At 47.9% G+C, this 24,945-nt stretch overlaps 1 protein-coding gene across 5 annotated transcripts in view; it reads left to right on the top strand.

Annotated features, from left to right (window-relative positions):
• The window catches only part of Mylk (myosin light chain kinase), a 249,598-nt gene that overhangs the window by 179,540 nt on the left and 45,113 nt on the right, over nt 1–24,945 (top strand). For all 5 annotated transcript variants that reach the window (XM_038344888.2, XM_038344886.2, XM_038344887.2 and 2 more), the window contains 4 exons: nt 4,722–4,808; nt 18,767–18,817; nt 19,545–19,672; nt 22,165–22,318. In XM_038344888.2, coding sequence (XP_038200816.1) covers nt 4,722–4,808; nt 18,767–18,817; nt 19,545–19,672; nt 22,165–22,318 — 420 coding nt within the window. The remainder of the gene's footprint in view (nt 1–4,721; nt 4,809–18,766; nt 18,818–19,544; nt 19,673–22,164; nt 22,319–24,945) is intronic.

Here is a 24,945-nt window from a genome sequence, read left to right as displayed (position 1 = left end):
AGTTAAAATGTGAAGGCTGGGGAACCATCAAATTTCCATGCATATGAGGATAAAATGCCCAGGAGACAGCTCCAGAGATGAGTCACATGGACAAATATTTAGATGAATCTGAATCTGAGGGACTGAAGACAGAATGTACGGTGGAAGCCCACGGAGAGGGAGAGGTCGTCGAGTGACGTGGGATTGAATGAGCTCCTATAGTGGATGTGACTGAAGTTAAGACCCGAGAGGATGAGAGTACAGCCCCGAGAGGTGGAGGCAGCTCAGGAGTCTGCAGAAGAGACTGGGGTGAATGTCCTCAAGAAGAGAGAACCAAGTCCGGGAGAGAGATAGCCCAGAGGCCCAATGGTCAGGATTCTAGAGAGAAAAGAATGACCAATGAGTTCAATGCTGCCACTGGGGCAGCTCAGCCTGATTGATGACCATTGGAAAGAATCGTTAGTGACCATGACGAGAGGGGCTCAGGAGACTGACAGCAGTATCAGCCTTATTTAATACCGAGAGACCAGATCACCTGCACCGGCCACCCTGGCTAGTTGGATGGGAACTAAAACCCTAGCGCTGGCTCCCAACCACTGTGGTCAGCTGTCTGTGCTAAGTAGAAGCTGACCTGCCTTGGTATGAGTCCTGGCATGTTCCTTAATCCTTTCCCGCTTCCATATTTATTTTTTAAATCTTCACATGCAGCTAGTTAGTAGTAGGTGGAACTGAAGCGAATGACTGTGTTTATAGCTCTGGAATGCTTTAAATAGCCCAAGGCCAGAGGATTGGGTTGAGTCTAAGACTAGCCTGGGCTGTGTGGCAAGTTTCAGCTAACCTGGGCTACAGGGTGAGAGTTTGTCTCCAAAATAAGGAAAGAAGGGGGGGTGGAGAGAGGGTGGTTGGGAGGGAGGGAGAGAGAGGGAGACAGGATGGAGGGAGGGATGGAGGGAAGGAAAGAATTTAAGTATTGATGAGTGTTATATTTACCTGCTGTGAGCACATGAAGGACATACATGTGAATGCATGGGGTAAATACCTAGTGACTGCTACCTGTTATTTCGATTTTTTTATTACACTTTAATATTTATTTGAGGCCTTAGGACATGAAATAGAGTCTGTGTGGATCTCAGAGGACAATTCGCAGGAGTCATTTCTTTTCTTTCCACCATGTGGGTTCCGGGGATCAAACTCGGGTCCTCAGTTTTGGTGGCAGGTGTCTTTACCCACTGAGGCATCTGGCTGGCTCCTTGCCTATTGTTTGCTCTTGGCTTTGCCATTGGCTCTTCCGGTGGGATGCTGTTTTTCCTAACTTAGGAAGGTTCTCATCTCACAGTTTAGGAGCTCACCCAAGGGCTCATCACCACTAAACAACCCAGCCAGAAAAGACTTCACGTTTCCCCAGCCAGAATTCCGTATGCTCATATGCTGCTTGCTCTTAGGCAGAGAGACCAGCAAGAAAAGAGCCATCCCAGGGGATGCAGGAGCCCAACCCCCTGCTCTGCCCTTCCTGAGGCTCCTGAAGTTCAGACCCGCCCCTAGAACCTTCCCAAAACTGCCTTCTCCCTTGCCTAGGGTCAGAGTCCAGGGATCCAACCTCTTGGGGTGGGGGAGATAGTACAAAAAAGTATGCCAGGGGCCTGAGTCCAAAGCCAGTCTAGCGGTAGAAGAGATGAGGCATTGTCCATGTAAGGGCAGATCCCCTGATCTCTTTAGGAGTCCCAGATTTTCCACACCTCTATCTTCGACCCCCATACTTTTTTAGGGGCACAACCAGGCCAGCAAAGGACTCCAGCCCTGGGGCTCAGATCTAGAAATAAAACCCAGTTTCATCACAAAATGATTAAAATAGACAGAAAATACAAGCTGCTCTCAAACTTTTATTACTATTATTTTTATCCCCGGGGCAGCACGTGAGCCCAAAGCTGGTTTTGATTAAGCGTTTGGTCCTCCCAGCCCATTCCGTGCTGCAGTTCTCACAGTGGCCAGGCAGCTTAGTATTCCTGGCTGGGCCCCATACCTCCTACACAGCCCCCACATTACTGGCACTTAGGGGGTGCTGCTCTTCCCTGCCCTGAGCCTCTGGGTTTGGAATATGCCTGATTTGCAAGGGAAACTTAAGCCCTTTTCTTCAGGGTCTTATGGGGAGAAAAGCTGGAGTAAGTGGAGCTTCTCGAAACCAGCTCCGTGTGCACCCAGGTGAAGTACTCACACTTCTCCTGAACCCATGCTGCCCCAGAGCCAAGGGCACTGCAGAGGCAGGTAGAGCTGGCTGATCAAGGGCTTTCTGAAGTGAGAGGATGCTAAAGGTCATTAGAAGGTGAGGGAACATGGCTAACAAAAAGAATGAGTTCATTAAGGTAAATGGTGCCTTTGATCTTGCCAAAATACCATCAGGTTTGGTTTTTTGCTTTTTGTTTTTTGTTTTGTTTGGTTTGGTTTGGTTGGTTGGTTGGTTTGATTTTTGTTTTTTGAGACAGGGTTTATCTTTTGCTTTGGAACCTATCCTGGAACTCGTTCTGTAAATCAGGCTGGCCTCAAACTCACAGAGATCCGCCTGCCTCTGCCTCCAGAGTGCTGGGATTAAAGGCATGTGCCACCACAGCCCAGCCCAAAATATCATTTTATGCCTTGCCTTCTCTGGATTTTGGGATGCAGTGAACTACAAAAGATCAAAGTTCTCTTTGTACAGCTATGGAAGCAGTTTAAATGATTCGCCCAAGTCCTCAAAGGGGCCAATGGCAAAGACAAAATGCACCAAAATAGCACCCAGCATGCCTGACAAGGAAAGGCCTCCACGGGCCCCTGGTACCTTCTTCCAGAAGCCAGGAAATCTGGGCCCATCACCTCGGCTTGCTTGTGCCCCCACTTACATGTCAGTAAAAGGACTTTGAGCCTCTTTCCCAGACTCCTCTCTGCTCTGGAGCTTACCGTGAGAAAAAGCACACTGAAGCAGGAATTCAGTACTCCATACACACTCTGTCATTCATTCCTCCTCCTAGGAAGGGGAGGACAAGACATTCTGAGTGCACCTTTCTTTAAAGTCTCAGGGGTCTTTCTGCTCCTCCAATGTATCCATGTGAAACTGGTACCTCGGAGCATGGGCGACAACTTGAGACCTTGTCAGCTTCAGAAGCTGAGAACCATGAACTCCCCCATCTGGGGCTCCTTTGCTCTTATGGAGGTGGCAGGACAGGGGCATCACACAGTGGGAGAGGCAGCAGGGTATGGGCTGGGACGTCAAGCTCTGCTTAAAAGGATCTCTTCCTCCTTTGTCCCTTTACCTCCCCCATCATATAGTGCTAGGAACCCCTAAGTAAGGCCCCGGTGGAATCATTTCCACAGTTGTGTGTATATGGCTTTGGTTGTATTCAACAGGGGGGTTGACCTTGTCCATCGGCTGCCACCTAACTGTGCCCACATGCAGCCTCTGTCACTGGATGGCCCAGCTCACAGAGAGGCCAGGCATGCGGTGGAGGAAGCCTATATAAACAAGACTTAGTTAAAGGGACTGTGTGGAAAGATGCACATTCTAGAGCATGCAAGGGACCGGATGTCATCTAGGAGAAATGCAACCAGAAACTAGGAAGTGTGTGTCCCCCCCAACCTCTGTAGTCTATGTTCCTAGTACCACCCCTTACAGGGAACCCAGTTTAGACAAGACCATCTCAGGTGCCCAACCTGGAGGCAGGGACAGCCTGTTAGCCCTTCTTCTCCAGCCAAGCCACAGGAATGATGTGGCCAAAGCCCTTGCTGGAAAATCCCCTCCTCCCTCTGAGCTTCCTCTCTGGGAGCAGGAAATGAAGAGTAAGGACAGGAAGGAACTTGGAGGGTGGGGACAGGGGCCTTCCATCCCTTGCCTGAAGAGTAGTGAAAACACTAGCCTGGTAGTAGCCCATCAGCCAGCAGCTTCTTATCTAAGTCCTGGGTGGTTTTACCACAAAGTTTGAAAAATCCAGTCTCGTGAGAATCCAGAGAGAACACTTTCCGTGCCCACGGTGCTGCTCACATCCATCCTCAGAGAGCATATACCTGCTCCCGGCGTTATCTGACCTTTACCTTAACGTGGAAGAGGGAACTTGCCGCCCAGCCTCAGCCAATGGCCACTGCGGGGATCCAAAGACCTGCCTTGTAGATGCGCTCCAAAAACACTTAAATGAGTCCCAGCCTTAGTCTCTGAGATTATGCTAGTGGCCTGTCCTGGCCAGGCCTGGCTCAGTGCAAAAGCAAGTCTCAGAAACCAAAGGCCACACATACCTTTTAGTCTAGGAACCTAAAGGAACCCAAAGGGGCCTGGTCTTTTTCTTCTGTGTGAGGCCCCTCCATCTGCAGAAAGCCTTTGAGTTGACCATTTAAATAAGCGAATGAAGGCCCCATGGGGACAAGAAGAGCAAAGGGTATTGAGGGCCCAGGCCCTGCTAAGTGGCCTTAGTCCTGGCAGCCTCTACTGCTCCAGCAGGAAGTAATAACCAGCTCCCTAGCCTGGCCATCCATCCTGCTGGGTGACTGTCCCAGCCACCTGATTTATCAGGACCATCCAGCAGGCGCTCCTTCTTTGGTGCTCCCCTGGAGGAAGGGCCTGCTGCAGGCGCCACTCGGCGGCGGGCACAGAGGGCCTCTGAGTGGAATGTAGGGTGGGTGGGCCGACTAGGGTCAAGGTAGGGTGCTGCCTGGGGTGCCTCCTCTACTCAGCTCCTTAGACAGCTGCTGACTGATGTTTCTGTTCCCTTTGTTTGTTCCAGATGCTCGAACCGGTGAGAACACCAAGGTCCCGGAGATGAAATCCCGGAGACCCAAGAGCTCTCTTCCCCTTGTGCTAGGAACAGAGAGTAAGTGCCTCTCAGCTTCTCCATACAAAGGCAGGCGTGCTGGCACAGCCCCTGCTTCCTGGTCACCAGCTCTGCCCTGAACTCCTTGAGGACATGCTTCTGCCCATCCCCCACGGTACCCTATGTCCTCCTGGTTACTGAGCCAATCACCTTTTCTCAACTCCTGCCAGTCTCTCTCCACCCCATCTGCATCCTGGGGCTGTTACATGGGTTCTTTGTCTTCCTGAACACAACCTCCAGACCTCCTGCATCTCGTTTTGGTTGTTGCTTAGACCCCCATGGGAACTGTTCCTCATCTTTAAGTTGATCCTGTCCTGTCAAGGGAACCTTCCTATATGGTTACTCTGTGCTTATGACATCATCAGAAATGTCCAATGGTTCCTAGCACTTACCGATTCCCATAGGTGAGCCTCTCATGTGTTCCTGCTCTGAGCAAACCTATTGTGTGTGCACAGATGCAGCCCCCTGCGTGCCCTGACTGCCACCTCGTGCTTGGCCCCTTCTCTAACAGCTATTCCATAGAGAGCTCCTCACTGAGTCCTGGGGAGCCCCATCTCCTTTCCTTTCTCATGACTTTGCCTTCATGGGCAACTTTCCAGAAAACTCCTACTAGAGTCACCTCAGTAACTTTCCAGAACATCCAACTCCCACCTTGACTGATCTTCCTGGCTCCATAGTAATGTCCTTGTGTGTCCCCTGAAGGCCAGCCTGGCCCTCAGGATTACATTCTGTGTCTATGGAAGGATCTCACTAGAGCCTTTCTGAGTCAGATTTCAGAATATTAGAGATAGTCAGGAAGGAAGGGCACAGGTTTCACCCAAACTGTACAAGACTACCTCTCTCCTTCTGGATCTAAATCCCATTCCCACTCACTGGGACCAGCATCTCTGTTAGACAGGGTGCTCAGGGTACATGCTGCTTTTATGCCTACAAAGTTGCAATTTTTTTTAAAAAGAACTGTTTCAAAATATATTTGAAATGCATATTAATTTATTCATCTCTATGCAGTTGTAAAACGTAACCTACATAATCAAAATTTAATACCTATCAAAATTATCTAATGATAGACACAAAGGTTCCTAAAGTCCTCAAAAGCCATAATGCAGCCTCGTCTTCTGCTGTGATTATTAGTATGGATTTTATTAGCAGAACTACCTTATTACAGTTCCAGTTTTATAGAGCACAGAGTTCCTTGGCCATTGCCAGAACACACTAAGTTTTAAAATGAACAGAAAGCCAGGCAGGGCGCACACTTGTAATCCTAATATTTGAAAAGCTGAGGTGAGGCTAGCCTGGGCTACATGGTGAGTTCTATGCCAACCTAGGATACAGAGTCAGACTCTCAAAAAGGAAAAAATTTTAAAAAGCAAAACAGAAAACAAAACCAGAAGATAAGCTCTCACTTCTACTAGTAGAGGGAAGCAATCCGGTCTCCTTGTTCCAAAGATCACTTTTCTTTCCACCATAAGGCCGTGTTTTATGGCTGCGTTATTCTTTTCTTTGTTAAAGCCGTGTGTTTGCCTTTGTTGCTGCTGAGCTCTTGGAACACAGCAAATTGGATCGAAGGGTCAGAGGTCCTCAGCCTTCATGGTGGGGTATCCAACGTGAAGGTATAATTTCTCCAAGATGTTTACACAAAGTGAGATCCACTCAGACAGCGGAGGAGCCAGGACTGTTCTGAGTAGATTTTAATAAGCTGTTGAAAGCTGAAGGACAGTCGTACATACCCAGGAGGACCGAGCTAGCGGTGTTTATTCTCCAGAACTGCCGCCTGGGCCTGGCTGTGCTAACTGTGGGCAAACATGAGCGAACCAAGTACTGCTCTTAGAAGAGCAGCAGGGACTGTGGCACAGGCGTGATAAGCAGGCTCACCTGACAGGGACAGAGGTCCAGCCACCCTGTCTTCAGGTCTGGAACCCCGTTCTGCGCAATCCTGAGAAGGGTGAGGCAGGGTCAGGGCAGACTGGAGGAAAACAAATGCAAGGAGGTTGGGAGACAATGAGCAGGCTCCGCGCTGGGCACTTTGCCCTGTAGAGCAGGAGGCCGTGGAAAACCTCAACCAACTTGTCATCATCACACTCTGGGGGCCTGGGGTGGCAGCTCTGGCTGCGTATTAGAGTCACCTGTAGAGCTTGGAAACCACCGTGCCCAGGCTGCTCCCAGACCAAGTCAACAGAACTCTAGGGTGGTGGCTGGGATTCCGCGTTTGTTCATGTTCCTAGATCGTCCCGGTGTGGGGCCATACTAAAAATCTGCCTTTCCATGGGACGCTGTCTCTGTTATTCATGGTTGGTTCAGAGCAGGAGAGGGTTTGCCTGCTGCCTCTGGGAAGGGTGCAGAGTCACCCAATGCCCTCACACTAGTGGCTTAAGAGCAAGACAACCTGTGGAGGCAGCCTTAAGGTGTGGGGGAGGGGGAGAAGGGGCTGGCAGGAAGTGTTTGGACCCCATGGAAAACACAGTCAGCAACTCCACCCACCCGTCTGCAAAGGGACTTTCACTCCTCTGTGGTCCTGTGATGGAGATCTCACCTCCACGTACCCTGATGGCCACTTTGCCTCTCTATGCTGGCTTGTCTACTCAGTCACCACCACCCTAAGCCTATTGTCCCTCTGTGCATTAGGTTATGGCTTTGGCTGTCCCCCACATGCATTCCTGTCCCTTAAAAACCTGCATCCCAGAGGCCTGAGGGACACTACCAAGGTTGGTCCTTGGAGCCTTCTGACAAGGTGACTGCTCCCAGGGACAGGAAGTAAAGGTGGTGTCTTTAAGGTCTGTGTCCCCAATTCTTTTATTCTTTGAGGTATAATTTGTTTAGAAATTGCTTAGGTTATAAGTACATGCATTTTTGTGAGCATTTTAAGACATACAAGAATATACCAAGACAACATGAAAATCCTCTTCTGTCTCCCATTTCATTCACACACTCACTTGCTTTTGTTGTGTGCACTTTGTGTGTTAATACAGAAACTCCTCATCAGGAAGGGTTTATCCTCCCTGCTGAAACGGAATCAGACATGTAGTGTGTATGACCTCATCACATGCCACGTTTGCTAGGGTTTATCCTCATTCCCAGACGTGTTGGATTCTATGAGCGGTCCTTCTCTGGATTATACATGTGGTTTTGTCACAAGGCTGTGAAGTATCTAATCTAAGGAGGAAATCCATCTTTCCTGAGGAAAGGGGGGTGACTTTCCTGTCAAACAGAGTATAGCCAGGCCCCTTTCTGTGCACCCTCCTGTCCCCAGGGATGGTTTATTCCTATGAGCCAGCTGTTGGTGTAGGACTGGACAGTGTTGACCACACTTGCCTGGGAGCCCCCAAGCCTTGTTGTGGCATGAGAAAGAATCCAGGCAGTCTACCCCCAGACCCCCATGACTAAAGTACTTGTTAACCTGCCAGTCACCCAAGTCACAAGCCACAAACACGGGAGGAAGTTTGGGAGGGTTTGAGGTGAGGAAGTTTGGGAGGGTTTTGAAGGAGGCAGAGGAATGTAGTTTATGTGGTTTGAAGAAGAATGATAACATTGGCAGGGGAGGAGAGGCAGGCGGGAGCTTGGGGGAGGAACTGCACATGCTGGAGGGAAAGCCAGGAGGACAGCTGAGTCAAACAAAACCGGTGTGCTGGTGCCGTTCACAGGCGTCCTGTCAGGAGCTCCTTCTGCGTGCCAGTAGCCAAGCCTCTGCTGTCTTAGAAACGCTTTTTGCTCCCATTTCCTAGAGAAGCGAAACTGACCTGCCTTAGGGTCTCCCAGCTGGTAAGGAGCAGAACCGCGGTGGTGCGTCTTCCTGCCTTGTCCCCTTTCACCTTGCTGTAGGCTTGGCCTTGCTTCACGTTGACCACACAGACACAAAGGCTGACAGTTCTTCCCTGTGACCCACAGTGGCAGCAGGAGGAGGTGGGATGGCAGAGGAGTCAGGAAAGGCACTGATCTGTGTCCCTGGATCTAAAGGCCTGTCAGTGTGTGTGCTGCATGCCTCACGATGGGATTTTTGAAACAGCCATTTTGATATCATTTCAAAGTTACAGAGAAAGTCCAAGAACCACCAGTGCAAAGAACTCTTGTGTTCCTTCTAGATGAGAGTCACAAGTTGTCATTTTATCCCACCGTTTTGTCATTCTCTATGTATATTTATAATTTTCATTGAGATAGACAGATACCATTTTAAATCAGAGTTACCATACTTTCATTTCTTACTCATTGTCTAGGAATAAAACCACAATGTGTAGTTGGAATCAGGGAAGTTGACACTTAAGCAATATTGCTATCTAGCCTGTCCACAGTCTACCCTCCTTTATTTATTTATTTATTTATTTATTTATTTATTTATTTTTGTCACTTGGCCCAATAATGTCTTTTCTTAGTGAAAATATAATATCGGCATCCCTGGGTTACTTTACCTCCTCCCTCAACACAGAATTGACTCCTTGCTTTGGAGATAAAATGGAAGATGTGCTCAGGCCCAGGGAGAAGCACCCGGTCTCTGCCTGAGCTGAGTTAGCCACTGAGAGACAGGAGCACCTCAGTGACGCTCCACATGTCCAGAAAGCTGGCTTGCTAATCACTTCCAGGAAGTTGCTCAGACATGGGGCATAGCAAGAAAGCCGTGGGGTAGCAAGAAACAGAGGTCTTGGTTCTTCCACTAGTTAAACACGTAGCTTTTCTCAAAGCCCTTCGACCCTGTAGAACATGGCTTCTTCAGTATCCAGTGAACACCTTCCAAGGCTGGTCTCAAACCTTGTCCAGCTGTGACATCAGGACACTGACGCTGAGTTGTGAGGGACACAGTTCAGGAGAATCTGGCCATGTAGGATAACACAGTGATGGAAGCACCCTGCAGGGAAGGTGGCCTGGAGCCTAAAAGCCCAACTTTGGGGTGCTTCTACTGAAGGGGATCTCATTAGCCAGTGGAATTCTTGGGGGTTTTATGTAGAGGAAGGCAAGCATTTTACTTGAAGGATGGATTCATAGGCCTTAAAAGATGGTTTTAGAAAATATAAGTTAAATAGAGAGGAAGCGCAGAAGAAGCAATGTCAGCCCGGTGACAAACCTGGGTCCTATTAAGAAAGAGATAATGAGTGCCTGTTGGTTTTACAGCTTAGCATAACAGATGTTTGAGTTGGGTCCACGGTATTTAATCTTCCTAATCAAGGCATGAGCTTCTCCTGCTTTAAGGGCCCCTGCCTTCACTGTTCTGTGACTTAGGGACAACTCAGGGGCACTTTCCCTTTGGAGTCTGTGCCTGGCCTGGACACTCAGCTCTGGAGGGTGGTGCACACGGGCTCCTGGTGACCACAGTGGACTGTTTCTGATGACAGTGCTTCTCTTTGTTTTGGTCCATCTTATGTGTCTCTATGAAACTAAAAGTCAAATCGACTTGAAAATATTTATGCATCTCAAACACTTTGTCTAGTCCTCTTGGTCTTTTCAAGGTCAGATCTTTTTTAAAAGCATTCTCTTTTTGGGGGAAATATTAAATTCTGATAGAAACCACAGGGCTGAAAGGAAATCTAGAAGAAGTTAGGATTCAGCATCAAGACTTGCCTAACACTGGAAATGTGGGGCCCATGGAGAATGGTTAGGATGTTTTACAGATGCCCCTGAAGGCAGGCACCAACCCTTCTTACACCCCTTTCCAGGGTGGATATTTGACTGTGATAGTACCCCACATGTACCTGTGCACATGCACGGGACACCTTGATGATCGTTCACTGGGCTGCTACTTCCAGATCCTTCGGCTTTCTCGCTACCTTCCATGAGCTGAGTAACTGGTGGTGTCGGTCATCCCCAGAAGTAGTTTATGAGAGCCTGACAAGCCGCACTGGTCCTGCTGGCCCAGCCATGCTAGACTCCTCTTTCACAACTATCATGGCATTCCATGGGGTTTGGGAATAAGAGCTTGCAGCAATAAGAGGAGTTGTGTTCCTCTGGAAGCTATGAAGGGAGGCAAGTGGGCAATTTGCCAAGAGATGTTAATTCTGGGAAGACAACCAGTATGTCTCCACATGTCTGTAATAATGTACTAGAAGGAGTCAGTTGGGGAGAGGACAGTCACTCAGTGCCTTGAGCCTTTCTTAGTGGGGGTTATCAGGAGCTGGCCTGCTAGCCTCAGGGGTAGCTCTGCTTCTTGCCTTACCCAGTCTGTGTCACTCCCAGGAGACTTGAGCAGACAGTGAATGCTGGTTTTGGGAATTTGAAAGAGTTTGATGCCTATTTATAGTTAACTACCTAAAAAGGGAAATGTCCCCAGAGAGACAGAGATCCAGGGACCTGCCTGTACCCAAGGCTGTTGTTGTTAGCACCAGCTCCCTAACTGACCCTCTTCACTCTGCAAGGATCAGAAAGGGGTACTCATCTGACTTCAAACTTAGCCATCTAGAAACTTCCATGAGACTGACCCTCTCCCTTCCAGGACAGAAAGAAGGTTCTCAGGGCCAGTACTAGTTTAGGCCTGGGCAGAAGGATGCCAAAGACATTTCCAGAATCAGTCACGCAGAGCAGATTTCTTACAGCAGTGCCTCGGCTTTCCTAGGAAGTTTCCCGATTCTCTCCTTTTATTCATGATTTTACTGAGCTGTTTCATTTCTAGCCTCCAAGTCTCATCTAGAGCAGAAGGCTCAGCTCCTGCAAGTTTTGATCAAGGAAGTGACAGAGCACATGCTTAATGTTGTGGAACGTGGCAGTAAGATTTGTACACCCTGGCTACATCTCAACATCAGTTCATTAGAAATTCCCAGGTTCCCAGAGATCTAATGGTCTCTGCCCTCTCGTACCTACTTAGCAAGCCCATGCCGGTTTTCCACTAGGACGCTCGAGGTATAGCAGGGGGGCCCTTTTGCTGTCCCTTGGGAACTTGGTGTGTACATTTTGTGAGTAGGTTTCTGAACCGGCTGGTGACCGGGATAAACCCACTAAGCGGAGCTCTTCTTGGAGGTAGCATGCCTGAGCCAAGAGCTGTTTGCAGAATGTGTAGAAGTCAGCCAAGGGTGTCGGGAGCCATGGCACGATTCTAGTGCGCAGAAACTGAAAGACGCTGAGTGTGGCGTGCAGAGGAGCATCACCTACAGATCAGCACACATCTGACCAGTAGCAGCTGGAAATCTGGAAAGTCTCTAGGTGGCCACAGTGCACACGGAGACTTGAGAACGAGGAAGGGTATTCCCAAGAAAGATTCGTGTGAAAGAAGGCCAGAGATGAAACCACAGCTAGTCTCAAGGACCTTGTAAGACCAGATGGGCTTGGTCCTGAATGGTAGCGGGTAGCCTTATATTCAACTTCAGATTTATATTTGAGAAAAGTTGTTTTGGTCCTAGTATGACAGATGCCTTAGGGCAAGGACTAGGAGACAAAAAGCCCTGGGGTGGTACTGAGGTGAGAATAGAGCAGTGGTGGTGAATGCCATGGCGGGGAAAAGACCAACCATCTGTTCTGGTAATGGAACTGATGAGCACTTGTGACTGGCCATGGGCAAAGAGAGGCTCTTGCAAGATGTGGACAAGAAACAATCTGGGGAGACAGTCCTGGGCTTGGTTTGGGGCAGGGAGGCTTAAAGTGTGGGTTTGCCATCTTTTGGGGAGATGGGGCCTAGGGGTTAGACACAGAAGAGTAGGCTCAGAAGAAAAGCCTGGCTTCAGGGAAGACGTGGGCAGGAGAGAGTGACAGTCTCTAAGAGTAGCAGTGAGCAATGAATGGGGACATGAGTGTTGAGGGGCCTGGCCAGGAAGGATGTGGATGTGGGCTGATTGTCCAGGGAGGTGCCCCCGCTCCCTCTCAGAGACAGCAGGCGGAGGGCACTCTGTCCCCTCCTTACCCATCCTCCTTGCCATCATAGGATTTGCAAAGATGGTAGGTTTCCATGTTGTTGTTGGATGTTCTTTTCTCACAGTGACTGATGTAGAAAAATTGGGGAGTTGAAGATTAGATGAGAGCCAAAGGGCCTCGAGGCTAACAAGATAATAAGAAGGGGAAGTCTAGAGAAGTGGAAACTCATTAGTGACCAGTTTATCTCTACTGAGAATTTGGGTATCTGCACCCACAACTGGAAACCTGAGCTGAGGAGGACGTAAGGTGCAGTGACATGGAACTCCCACGAGGATGCCGGCTGAGTGGACCAACAGGGTCAGCTACTGCTTCGTTACTTTCTCTTTGCTCTCCCGAATACCTGACAGAGGCAGCTTCAAGGAGGAAGGGTGATGTGACTCACCCATCACGACACAGTGTAGTGGGAAGAGCCGCTCTAGCCGGGCCAGGAGGAGTGTGAGGCAGCTGGTCACATTGCACCTGAGGCAGAAAGCAGAGGATTGAGTGCTGGCGCTCAGCTCCCTTCCTTTGGACTCGGCCAGTGCCCCGCCCCTTGCATAATCTTATCCACATTCAGGCTGAGCCTTGCTTGGCTCTTTAGTTGAACCTGTCTGGAAACATACTCACAGACCTACTCATAGGTGTCTTCCAGCTGATTCTAATCAAGACTAATTATCACATCCCAAATAACCGGAGGCGCTAAATTTGTCCCAGAGGGCAGAGCAGTCCTTTGAGATCTGCTTGTTTGGGAAGGAGGGGCTAAATGAGGGAAGGGACCAGCAAAGAATGTGCACTGTGTGCTGGATTTTTCTATTTCAAAACAATTATACCTCTCAAACTTTTTTGTAGATTGTTGGTACATCCATTCACTTACCTGTTAGTTTGTGTTAGTATTGTGTGTACATGCATATGTGTGCACGCATATGTGTGCACGTGCCATGCCTCTATTGTGGAGCTTAGAGGACCACTTAGCATTGTTGGTTTTCTCCTGAGGTTCAAACTTGGGCCATTGGGCTTGGCAGCAAGGACCTTTCCCCACCGAGACAACTTAATAGCCTTCCCCACACTACTTTTCAAATAGGAAACTGAAGAGCTGACAGGTTATATAACACGTGGTAAGCCCCTCAGCTTAGCTCGTGACGGAACAGTAGTTGAACCTAAGTCCAGCTCTAGAGCCTTAGCCCCAGTGCACAGGAACAGAGAAAGATTCCCAGGGCTTGCCTTGGAAGGTGGAGCAGGTGTGCTGAAGTCAAAAAGTAGCCAGATGTGTGATGGTCAGCGGCTCTATTTCTAGCTGAGGCACATATGGCCTCATGAACTTGGGAAGCCACCAGACGGACATGCGATTCCAGCTCGCTCTTCATGAGATGGAAACACGGGAAGGTGCTCTGTGTGCATTTGCTCAGAGTAGAACACCTGTGAGACGCTTCCCCCAAGAAGCCACATCTTATAATCCTGTGACTCAGCTCTGAGTGCACAGAACACCGTGAATGGATTCCTGCAGATGGCCATATAAAATATGTATAGCATACAGAACATTGTTAACATTTAAAGTTGTTTTTACTGGTAGAACCAAAAGCAGCTTCAAATGCTAACAAATTCAAACCGCAGTAACCACAGATTTAATAGAACAAATTTCAGACGTGGCCTTCAATCCTACTTAACCCTAACACTCAAAGATCTGTTATTTGGGGGTAGCTTCTAGCCATATAGTGTTTGCAGAGCCGATAAGATAGGGAGGACTCTGTAGTCTCTGGTTTCATACTGTCCACCGCCTTGTGTAACCCTAGGTCACACCCCAAGGACTGTCTTCCTCCTTCTCATCCACCACCACCCTCTCAGCGGGAGCTCACTGACAGCTAGCTACAGTGATCAGCTATGACTTCCATAACAAGATGGTGGACAGAAAACCAAGGTCAAGGTCTCTCTCCTTTGGTTTGCAGATAGCTGTCTTCTCCCTCATATGGGTCCTTCTGTGTGTGCAGGTCTGCTCAGTTGGGTCTCTTTTTCCCTCTCTTTCTCTCTCCCTTCTTCCTTCCCTGGCTCCTCACTCCCTACTCTCTCTTCCTCTCTCTCCTCCTTTCCTTTTCCTCCTTTCTTCCTCCTCCCTTTTCGTGAGGTCACCAGTCAGATTGGATTAAGGCCCACCCTACTGACCTATTTTAATGTGGTCACCTCTTCAAATGCCCTGTGTCTGAGGCAGCCTCATTTTGAAGTACTAGGGGTAATATTTTCAGCACATGGATGGAAGTGGACACTACGCCATCCTAACAACAGTCCTCCAGCTCCTTCGGACAAGCGGCTTGCTCTTTCCTGAGGAGATCGGCTCTGCTCCTTCCCTTGGCCTCTCTCCTCCAGTCCTCCTAGAGTGCCTCAGCTAGTCATCACCTCCCACAAGTGCCTTCCTTGTGTGGTTGCCTGTAGCATCTTCAGGCTTTCCTGCCTTCTCCTGAGTCATGGAAGTCAGCCTCCACCACAGCGGGAACATTTCTTGGCTGTTTTTCTTTGTCCGCTCAGCACTAGAGTTGCTCCTGACTAGAATTTCTGCGTGCATCTACCCTCTGTTTTCCTTGGATAGGTCCTCTGGAATGTCATGTGACCCACTAGCCTTCAGCATCATCCATGACTTTGCTCTGGTTACGTCTGGATCTCCTTCCTAACATCTCTCCTCCACCATTGCTCACAGAGACATTCTTTCTGGTCCTCCCATGGTCCCCTCTGTCAGCCAGCTGTCAATAACTTCTAGCGAATCACCTGACTTAAGCCCTGGCCCTTCTCATCTTTCTCTCCCCTCTCCTCACAGCTTAACTCTGAAGTTCTCACCTTCCAGACTCCGCCAGTGTTTCTCCGGGACTCCCACCCTGGCTTTTAGAAGCTTACATACAGATCAATATTTTCATCCATCAAGTCCCCGTGACCAAGCCAATTACTCATCAATCACTCTCCTATCCCATTTTCCTCTGATACACTTGGCACCGTGTTTCTCAGAAAGAAATCTCGAAGTACCTCTGTACCTCCACTTTGTATAGCCCCCTAAATCCTTTTAGTGCTTTCTCTGTCTTCCAGTCATCTTTTCTGTGTGGTCCTTCCAAGTGCCTTTCAAGAGGTGGCAGTATCTTAACTGGATATCCTTGTCCTCTGAGGGCGCTCAGACCCAGCATGACAGCTGTGTGTGAGAAGGTTCCCTGATCACTCAGGCTAAAGAGCCAGGTCTCTGGCATACAAGGCTAATGCTGTCCCTCAGAACTCTTTTGCTGCATTTGAACAACTGAGTGTTTGCTTGTTTTTAGAAAAAATTTAAAACTTACTTTTATTTTATGTGTATGAGTGTTTGTCTGCATGCATGTATATGTATCACACGTATGCCTCATACACTTGAAGCTGAAAGAAGGCATCAGATTCCCTGAAACTGGAGTTACAGATTGTTGTGAACCACTATGTGGGTGTTAGATACTGAGCTGCAGGGAGATATTGGGCTGTAGGGAGATATTGGGCTGTAGGGAGATACTGGGCTGTAGGGAGGTACTGGGCTGTAGGGAGGTACTGAGCTGTAGGATATAGATACTGAGCTGTAGGGACTCTGTAAGAGTATCAAGTACTCTTAATGACTAAGCCATCTCTCCAGCCCTTATACTGTGTTTTTTAAGCTTTCTATTTAACTCTTAGTCTGAAATAATTTCAGCCTTATAGAAAAAATGCAATATTTAATACAAACAATTCTTTTATATCCTCCAGGTTCCTCATATATTGATATTTTACTGTTTGCTTTTTCTATATTCTTTTTTCTGGGGATATAGGAGGTGGATTCTGGTGACCCAAGGGCTTTGACTACACTAGGCAAATGCTCTCCCCACTGGGCTGTATCCCCCAGCCTTTACCTCTTTCCCCATATCTCTCTCTACCTCTATACGCACATGCAGATATAGACTTACATAATTATGTTTTTGAGGAGCTTGAAAGAAAATTATACCCATAAAACCTTAAATATTTAAATAGCTTTGTGTTGGTTTTTTCCCTAAGATCAAATGTGTTCTATAAACTACGTTAGTAATGATTAAAATAGAAAAACATTGATAGAATGCTATCATCTAATTTACTGACAATATTCAAACCCTCTCAGCTGTCCTAGAGGTCTTCCTTTTGGAAGAAGCCTTTCTTGTAGACCACACTACCTCATGTTTAGGACCTTAAAGCTAAGTCCAAAGTTCTTGCATCTTTTTGGTTTTCTCCCCAGCACCCAGGATCATAGTGTAGTAAGGTAGGGTTCAGGTTGAGTGGCACACAGTAGGCCCACAGTAAGATAGGGATCATCTGTGGCGGCCAGATGGGAAACAGACCTTTCCCTAGACTTAGCCACTGGGCCACAGTTGCTAGCCTGTGATCTTAAGGTTTTTTTGTCAGGACCCCTCCTTCCTGTTGCCCTCTCAGGGTCACAAATTGTGTTGGCAGCACCGTCTCCTCTGTGGAAATACTCAAGGTTTACCAGATCACCTGGGATCATAGAGCAATCCCACAGCCATGCCTGGTCCCAATGCTGTCCCTCTCTTTTGCAGTAGCCAAGTAACTCAATGGTCACCATTCATTCATTTAGTAAGAAGTTATGAACTGCCTACTGTGTGTCGGGTACATTGGATATGTAACAGTGAACAACAGAAACACTCTGCCTCAAAATCTTGTCCCTCATGTAGGAAAGGAAAGACAGACAATAAAACAAGTGAAGATATAGTTTGTCATATGCTAAGTGCTGGGGAGGATAATAAATTAGGCTGTAAGTAGTGCTGCAGACTCCCCCTCTCCCACGTGTGTGTGTGATTTCTGGGGTACTGGAATGAAAACCAGGGGCCTTGTGCTTGTCAGGCAAGCATTCAATTGCTGAACTAAGTCCCTAGCCCAATCTACTAGGATTCGTGCAGGACCCTGATGTCAGATCTCCTTGTGTGAAGGGTATTTCCCTGTACAACTTCTGTAGCACTGAGTTGCGTGCACCCTGAATAATCTGAGCAGTCATTTAGTGATCACCCTCATCAAGCTAGCTCTCCCTGTGCTGTTTATCAACCCTTCCCCTAACACCTCTGGCAGCCACTGACCTGTTCTCCATTCTTAGAGTTTTACCTTTCCAATAAGTAGGATTATACAGTAAGGAGCCTTTGAATCTGGCTTCTCTTAGCTGAGGAAAAAAAATCATTTGTCAACAATTGAAGAAAAGGGGCTCATGAATTTATGAGAGAAAGGGAAGGGTTGGTGGAAGAAAAAAGGGGGAATGATGTAATTATTTCTTCACTTTTAAAAATGACCTGAAAAGAGATGAATCAAGCCATGAGAAATGATGCTGGTGTTTCTGTGTATCATAATTTTATTTAGTCAGAGAAGTAGGTTTGCTGTGAGGTATTTCTGTATGAGTTATTTTTCTTGTTGAGTTGGAGAAAGTAGAGTAGGAAGGGAAGAGAGTAAGATATATTCATTCACTGATGTTTGAGGGTTGGGGCTTGCAAGGGTGTCGAGCATCCCAGGCTTGCTGGGAACTCATCATGCTGCCCAAGCTGCCTTTGAACTCATGATAATGCTCTTAACTCAGCCTCCCAAGGGTGAAGATCACAGGCATAAGTCGCCACTCCCAGCGTCCATTCATTCATTGATCCATTCAACTAACATTTGATTTGGGGATTTTTGTTGTTTTGTTATGTTGTGCTGTGCTGTGTTTTGTTTTTTAAGAAACAGCTATCAGTCACAGTCTGTGACTCAAAGGAAGCCCGAGACCCTTGGATCCATACCAAGGCTAATTTTAGTTGGTTTATCTGACATAATTTCCTTTCTGCATTTCCTGAAAGTTAGGGTGAGCCTGTAATTTGTGAGTTATTGGTTATTATCTTTAACTAGGACTGTGACTGGCATTAGAGTTTTGAGAGCTTCTGTCCCACTGGTTCTAGCCCCACCCCTCCTCCACCCCTCCCCCCAAGACACTTGAGAACTGATAGTCATTGGATCATAACACTGTCCGTATCAGGGCAAGGAGTTCTGTGGGAAGACAAAGTAGAATGAGGGCTTTCTATAAATGAGGGGCCAGCGGGCAGGACAGCATCCACCTGTGACCTAAGAGCTTTCTGGGGAAAACAGAACTGACCTCTTAACTTCCTAACTTGTAAATGTCTTTGTTTCAGGTGACGCAACTGTCAAAAAGAAACCTGCCCCCAAGACACCTACAAAAGCAGGTAATAGCCACAGTCCTACCTAAGGGAGTCTTTTGCCGTAGGACCTTCTCTTCTGCCTTCTAACTGACCATGTGGGTGGTGGTTAGGAAACCCTTCCCTTGTTCAAACTTCACGTGTTGAGCTGCCTCTTCCTTCTCTAGGGAACCTGTGCCTAGCCGGTACCTCCCCCATATCTTCTCCTGCTTCCTTCCTCTGCCTCCATCTGGGTGTGCCTTATCACAGGCTGCTGGTAGCTTTCCTGTCCCTTCTGCTAAGTTGGACCTTAGTCCTCCAGTCTATCCTGCATGGGGGTGGTCCACATCATACTGTTTTTAGGCCCTGCTCTGCGTGTCCTTGTTTGTTGGCCCTGGGAAGATGTTTGAAGGCACAAAACACACTGAGCCTACCAGCCAGGGTGACTGAAAGTTAGACACAAGTTACTACTAAATTAAGAAATGAGCTGGGACAGAGATTCAGACCATGGGGGGGGGGGCACAAATGTCACCACAACCAATCCGTGAAGAACTTTGTTGCGTAAATTGTGTGGGTCACTTCTGGGGATTCTAAAGAGAACAAAGCTAGCAAGGTCCCAGCACTCAGATCTTTGGGAACAGGGGTCGGTACCTCCATGCTTATCTTGAACATTCCAGAAGAGAAGAGAGGCACTAGTAGACCAACATGGCCAGCGGTATCAATGAGATCAGCATGCCTAAGGCCCCTTCCTCACTTTCTACTTGTTACCTCCTAGCTATGCCCCCTCAAATCATCCAGTTCCCTGAGGACCAGAAGGTTCGAGCAGGAGAGCCTGTGGAGCTGTTTGGGAAAGTGACTGGTACCCAGCCCATCACCTGCACGTGGATGAAGTTCCGAAAGCAGGTCAGTCATGGAAGCAGGGTGGCCTCAGGATGGCTTATAGCCCCTGGACCAGAAAATCGAGAGATGCCGTGCTGGAGGGAGTGCGTCGCTCTTCTTCACTTTGGAAATGGAAGAGAGCATGGGGCATGACGGTGCATACCTGGAGTCCCAGCCCTTGGAAGGCTGAGGCAAGAGAACTGTATGATCAAGGACAGGCCAGCCAGAATCCTGTCCAAATAACACACAGAGGCCCAGGGATACAGCTTAATGGTAGAACACTTGCTTAGCATCACAAAACCTAGTTACTGAAAAAAGAAAAAGATTATTTAAAAAGAAATAAATGGGAGAGAACTTATCTACCAAACCTGAGTTCTTACTAATCTTTTCTTCTATGTCTGCCAATGAGCCCTGCTTTTTATAAGCAGTTTGTTTAATAAAATTACTCCTGCCTTCATCTGAGTCCATCTGCCTAGACTTCTTTCTGGAGGCAGGAAGAAGTCCTCTCAGACACCATCGCTTCTGTGATTCTATGCCAGTCTCCTGATTTCCATCTGGTTACAGCTTCCACTTACCACCTGCCAAAAGATCAAAGTGGGTCTTGGTATTTGAGGATCTAAATTGTATATTAAATAGAATTTCGAGCCAGGTGGTGGTGGTGCACGCCTTTAATCCTCAGGAGACAGAGGCAGGTGGATCTCTGAGTTCAAGGCCAGCCTGTTCTACAAAGCAAGTTCTGGGACAAGCTCCAAAACTACACAGAAAAACCCTGTCTTGGAAAACCAAAGTTAATTAATTGATTAATTTTAAAAAAATGGTTGAATGACCTAGAAGTATAGCTACAAATAATATTAATGCTCCCTATGAAAGCATTTGAATTTCCAAATACCCAGCATGTAGAGAAACATAGAGGGCCCAGTTCTTCACTGTTTATGCTGGTAATGGCACTCATGTGTGGTTGGCAGACACCCCAGAGTAATGGGCTGGTCCTGCATTAGGAACCTACAGAAGGTATGAGGAGTCTTTGTCAGCCTCTTCACTGTTTCCATACCATAAAAACTATCATAGCCAAGAGATGAGCCACCGGTGTCTGGGAGGAAAGCTGAGCTGGTTTCAAGGGAGGTGGAGAAGAATGTAGCCCCGCCCCTCCTAGACTGATGGACAAAGTAGACTCTCGTGCCTTTTCAGAGCTGATTAATCAAATTCAGAACGAAACTTTCCGCAATTGTGAAACCTTTTGGCATCTGTGCTATCCAGTGTGATTGCCAATGGCCCTGTATGTTGAGTGCATGAAATGTGGCTAACACAATTGAGGAATGTTTTAGTCCCTGCTCTATTGCTGTGTCCATGACCAAGGCAACTTACAGAAGGAAGACTTGTTTGCAGTTTCAGAGGGCTGGTCTAGAACCATCCTAGTTGGGGAGCATGGCTGCAGGCAGGCACGCATGGCACTGGAGCTGTAGCTGAGAGTTTACATCCTTATCCGCAGATGCAGATAGAAGTGAGACTGGGACTGGTGTGGGGTTTTGAAACCTCAAAGCCCACCCCCAGTGACACACCTCCTCCAACAAGGCCATACATTTTAAACTTAACTTCACAAACCTGGAACTCAACACTCAAATATATGAGCATGTGGGGACCACTTCCATTCAAACCACCATGAGAAGCTGTAATTTTTTTTCAGTACTAAGGTCTGAATTTTAGGTTCAGGTCTCAGATATGCTAGGCAAGCACTCTACTACCTACCTGTACATCCAGTCTTCTTTTTACTTCTTGAGGGAGGTCTTACTAAGTTGTCCAGGCTGGCCTTGAACTGGTGATCCATCTGACTCCTGAGCAGTTGAGATTACTAGTCCGTGCTACTGTCTGGATAAATTTTTAACTTTAATTAGTTAAAAAGAATCACTGTATACAATTCGATGATGTTAGTCAATATATAAGATTGTATAAGCCCTTGCAGTACCTAGTTCCTCACCCTAGAAACCAGTATCATGGGCTCTCCCTCTAGTCTCTGCCATTACTAGTCTCCTTTTTATCCTTACGGATTTGCCTGTTCTGGACATTTCTGATAGATGGATTCATTCAGTCTCTCACAGCATCTTTTGTCTTTGCGTGTTTGGGGTTTTTTGAGAGGATGTTCTTGTTTTCAGGGCTCATTCATTCAAATAGAAATTACTCTATTTCTTTTCTGTTCTTTGTGTGGGGGGGGAGGAAGAGAGAAAGAGAGAGACAGAGAGACAGACCGAGAGAGAGGACAATTTCAGGTGTCACCCTGTCATCCTCAGGCAAGCCATCCACCTCCCTTGAGACAAGACATCTTATTGGCCTGGAGTTCACCAGTTATGGTAGACTATCTGGTCAGCAAGTACCAGGCATCCTCCTGTCTCCATCCCCAGCAGTGGCATTACAGATAAGCAACACAATAGACAAAAGGGACTAACCCCTGCTCCCTCCCCATGTCCTTGGGAATAGAGAGTGGAGGAACCCCCTTTTTTCACTTCTGCCTCTACCTGCAGATCCAGGAGAGCGAGCACATCAAGGTGGAGAACAGCGAGAGCGGCAGCAAGCTCACCATCCTGGCAGCACGCCAGGAGCACTGTGGCTGCTACACATTGGTGGTGGAGAGCAAGCTGGGCATCAGGCAGGCACAAGTCAACCTCACAGTCGTGGGTAAGTCTGGGAAACACTCAGCAAGGAGGTGGAGAGGGGAAGTAAAAGGTATGAACCAAGTATCCAAATGTTGGAGACTTTGGGGGGAATATCTCATTCAAACCACCAAACAGTATCTGCAAATTGCCACCCAGGATCAATGCCGCCTCCACAGGACATGGGAGCATGAAGGTTGTATCACCTGTACACTCCAAGCTATAGTCTGGTGCCCCCAGTCTAGCTGGGGTATCAGTACCCCTCAGAACTCTGTCCTTGCTCAGAAGGCCAATACTGTTTCTTGAGACATGCTCCCCGTCCTCCCAACATACTTACAGAGCCCATAGCCTCTGGCTTCACTGAGAACTATGAGACATGAGGCAGGACTCTTCTGAGCATGGTGGCCTCCAGATACGACATGCCACCATTGCTCCCTTTTGCCTTTGTGGGGTCTCTTTTCTTTGGTCCAGTTTCCGGGCTCCTGGGGCTCTACTATCCTCACTTCATTCAACTTTTCATTCTCTGCTTGTTCCTCACAGCAGTGAGAGAAGTTGCCATATCTTAGCCAAATACACAGGCATTACCCTCCTGCAGTGATTTGCCTTCCTGCAGGACTCCGCTTTCTGTACCCCCACTCCTGGGCACATCCTGTGCCAAAGGAGTCTCTGCTCCATCACCCCCGGAACTCTGTGGCTAACTACCCCTTTCTTCCATGCCCCTTGGTCTGCAGAGAGTGATCCTCTGGCATCATGGTGACTCTTAATCCCTCTACTTTTCCTTTCCTTCTCTGGGACTGCCCATTAAATTGAACTCATATTTAGACTGAGTCTAAAGTTTTTATGTTCCCTTTCCCAGTCACTGTTCCTGGGCCCCAGTCTGTCTTCTGACACATCTAAATTGCTGAGTGGTTTCCTCCCATAGGTAATACTCAGTGCCTTTCCTTGGTCATGCTTCCCTATGTGGCAGGTGCACAATACAGTAGAAGGACAAAGAGTAGCTAGGTGGATAGTATACTATTTTGTGCCTGTGTGGGCCTCCACATGTGGGGTGCATGAATAACTTTGACCTGGTAGCCATTGGCATGCACATTAGACTTGAGTGAATTTTCCAGTTGATCTTGACACTCGAGCTTATAAGGTTTCCATTGTAAAAATTAGAAAAAGGAGATCCTTTGGGGTTCATTGTGAAGACTACACCCCAGCTTCACAGCAGGGCTCACGGCCTAGCCTTGAACCTACAAGAACTAAAGAGTTTTAGGAAAGGCCATGGTCCACAGTGGCTAGAACTCACCCATAGGAACCTATCTATGGAATCTTCCAGGGATAAAGTTGGTAGTTGGCGATGACTTAGAAGCTCTCTTCTCTATCACTTTATGGTCCTTGACTTTGCTCCCAGTTTTCCTCTTCTATCTTTATCTCGTATCTTCACTTTAGGCCCCAAATGGAAAGGTATGTTTCCAACCATACAGAAGGAAAACTAAACTAAGGGGAGAATTAGCCTCAAACTCTCAAAGACCTGCCCTCCAGAGGTACCCACGGACCTGTGGAAGGGTGAAGAGTGGGGAATTTCTCCAAGATGAAGAAACCCTGGCTGGGGACCTCATCTTGGTGATATGCAGTCTGGAAAGCTGCCACATGCTAGGGAGTTCATTGTTGACCTTGGTTTCCCACCTTGAGCCCTGAGGAACCTTGTAGCATCTCTCTCCAGGTCCTAAGCAGTAGGAAGGAGTGAGATCTTAGGGAACAGGAGCTCAAGAACACAGAGTATCAGTGCACACTCCCACCACAGACTCCATTTATCTCTGCTTCTCTCTTGTCCTTTCCCCCTTCCTTTCTGTGTCTTCACTCAGTGCCCATCATTCTGGCCCATGTCCCTTCTTCATTTCATCTTCCTCTGACCCCTCTCTTCCTTTGCTTCCTTAGATCTGGAAGGTGGATGTACCAAGGGGACATGGGGTCAGGAATGAGTTTCATGCCTAAAGGAGAACCCAATCTCTCTCTCTCTCTCTCTCTCTCTCTCTCTCTCTCTCTCTCTCTCTCTCTCTCTCTCTGTCTCTCTGTCTCTCTCTTTCTCTGTCTCTCTCTTTCTCTGTCTCTCTCTTTCTCTCTGTCTCTCTGTCTCTCTCTGTCTCAGTCTCTGTCTCTCTCTCTCTCTCTCTCTCTCTCTCTCTCTCTCTCTCTCTCATAACTCTAGATGTTGATTTCTATAATTTCCCAAAGAGTCAGTAACTTTTGGGGGATTGATACTGGTGATCCCACTTGTTGTGCATTTAGATCTATACCTGAAAGTACTGGCTGACTCACACCCCAGTGCCCCCACCAGGCATCAGGACCTGCTCTTCCTCAGTATTTCCCATTCATCTGTCCCTGTTGCAGTGACTTTGGGCTCAGAAACTTCAAACTGCTTTTCTGGACCCAGTACTCCCTGCCTCCACTGGGGCCGCCCCTGTGCTGTGCCACACTCCCCTCCCCCAGGCCCACTGTGGGAGCTCCAGTTCTGGCCTTTTATGGTTGAGTTTCTTATTCTCCACGGCCAGTGCTGACAGGGCCATCGGTGTGGCTGCCTGCCAGCTGGCAGGAGCAACATGTTAAATGCCGTCCTGGGAGGGGAATGGAATGGAGAGCGGGCTTTCTGTCTGCCTCCCCCACCCC

This window comes from Arvicola amphibius, chromosome 10 (assembly GCF_903992535.2).
Source record: "Arvicola amphibius chromosome 10, mArvAmp1.2, whole genome shotgun sequence".
Lineage (NCBI taxonomy): Eukaryota > Metazoa > Chordata > Mammalia > Rodentia > Cricetidae > Arvicola > Arvicola amphibius.
Note: the sequence above shows the minus strand (reverse complement) of the source record. Positions and strands in the feature narration are given on the sequence as shown.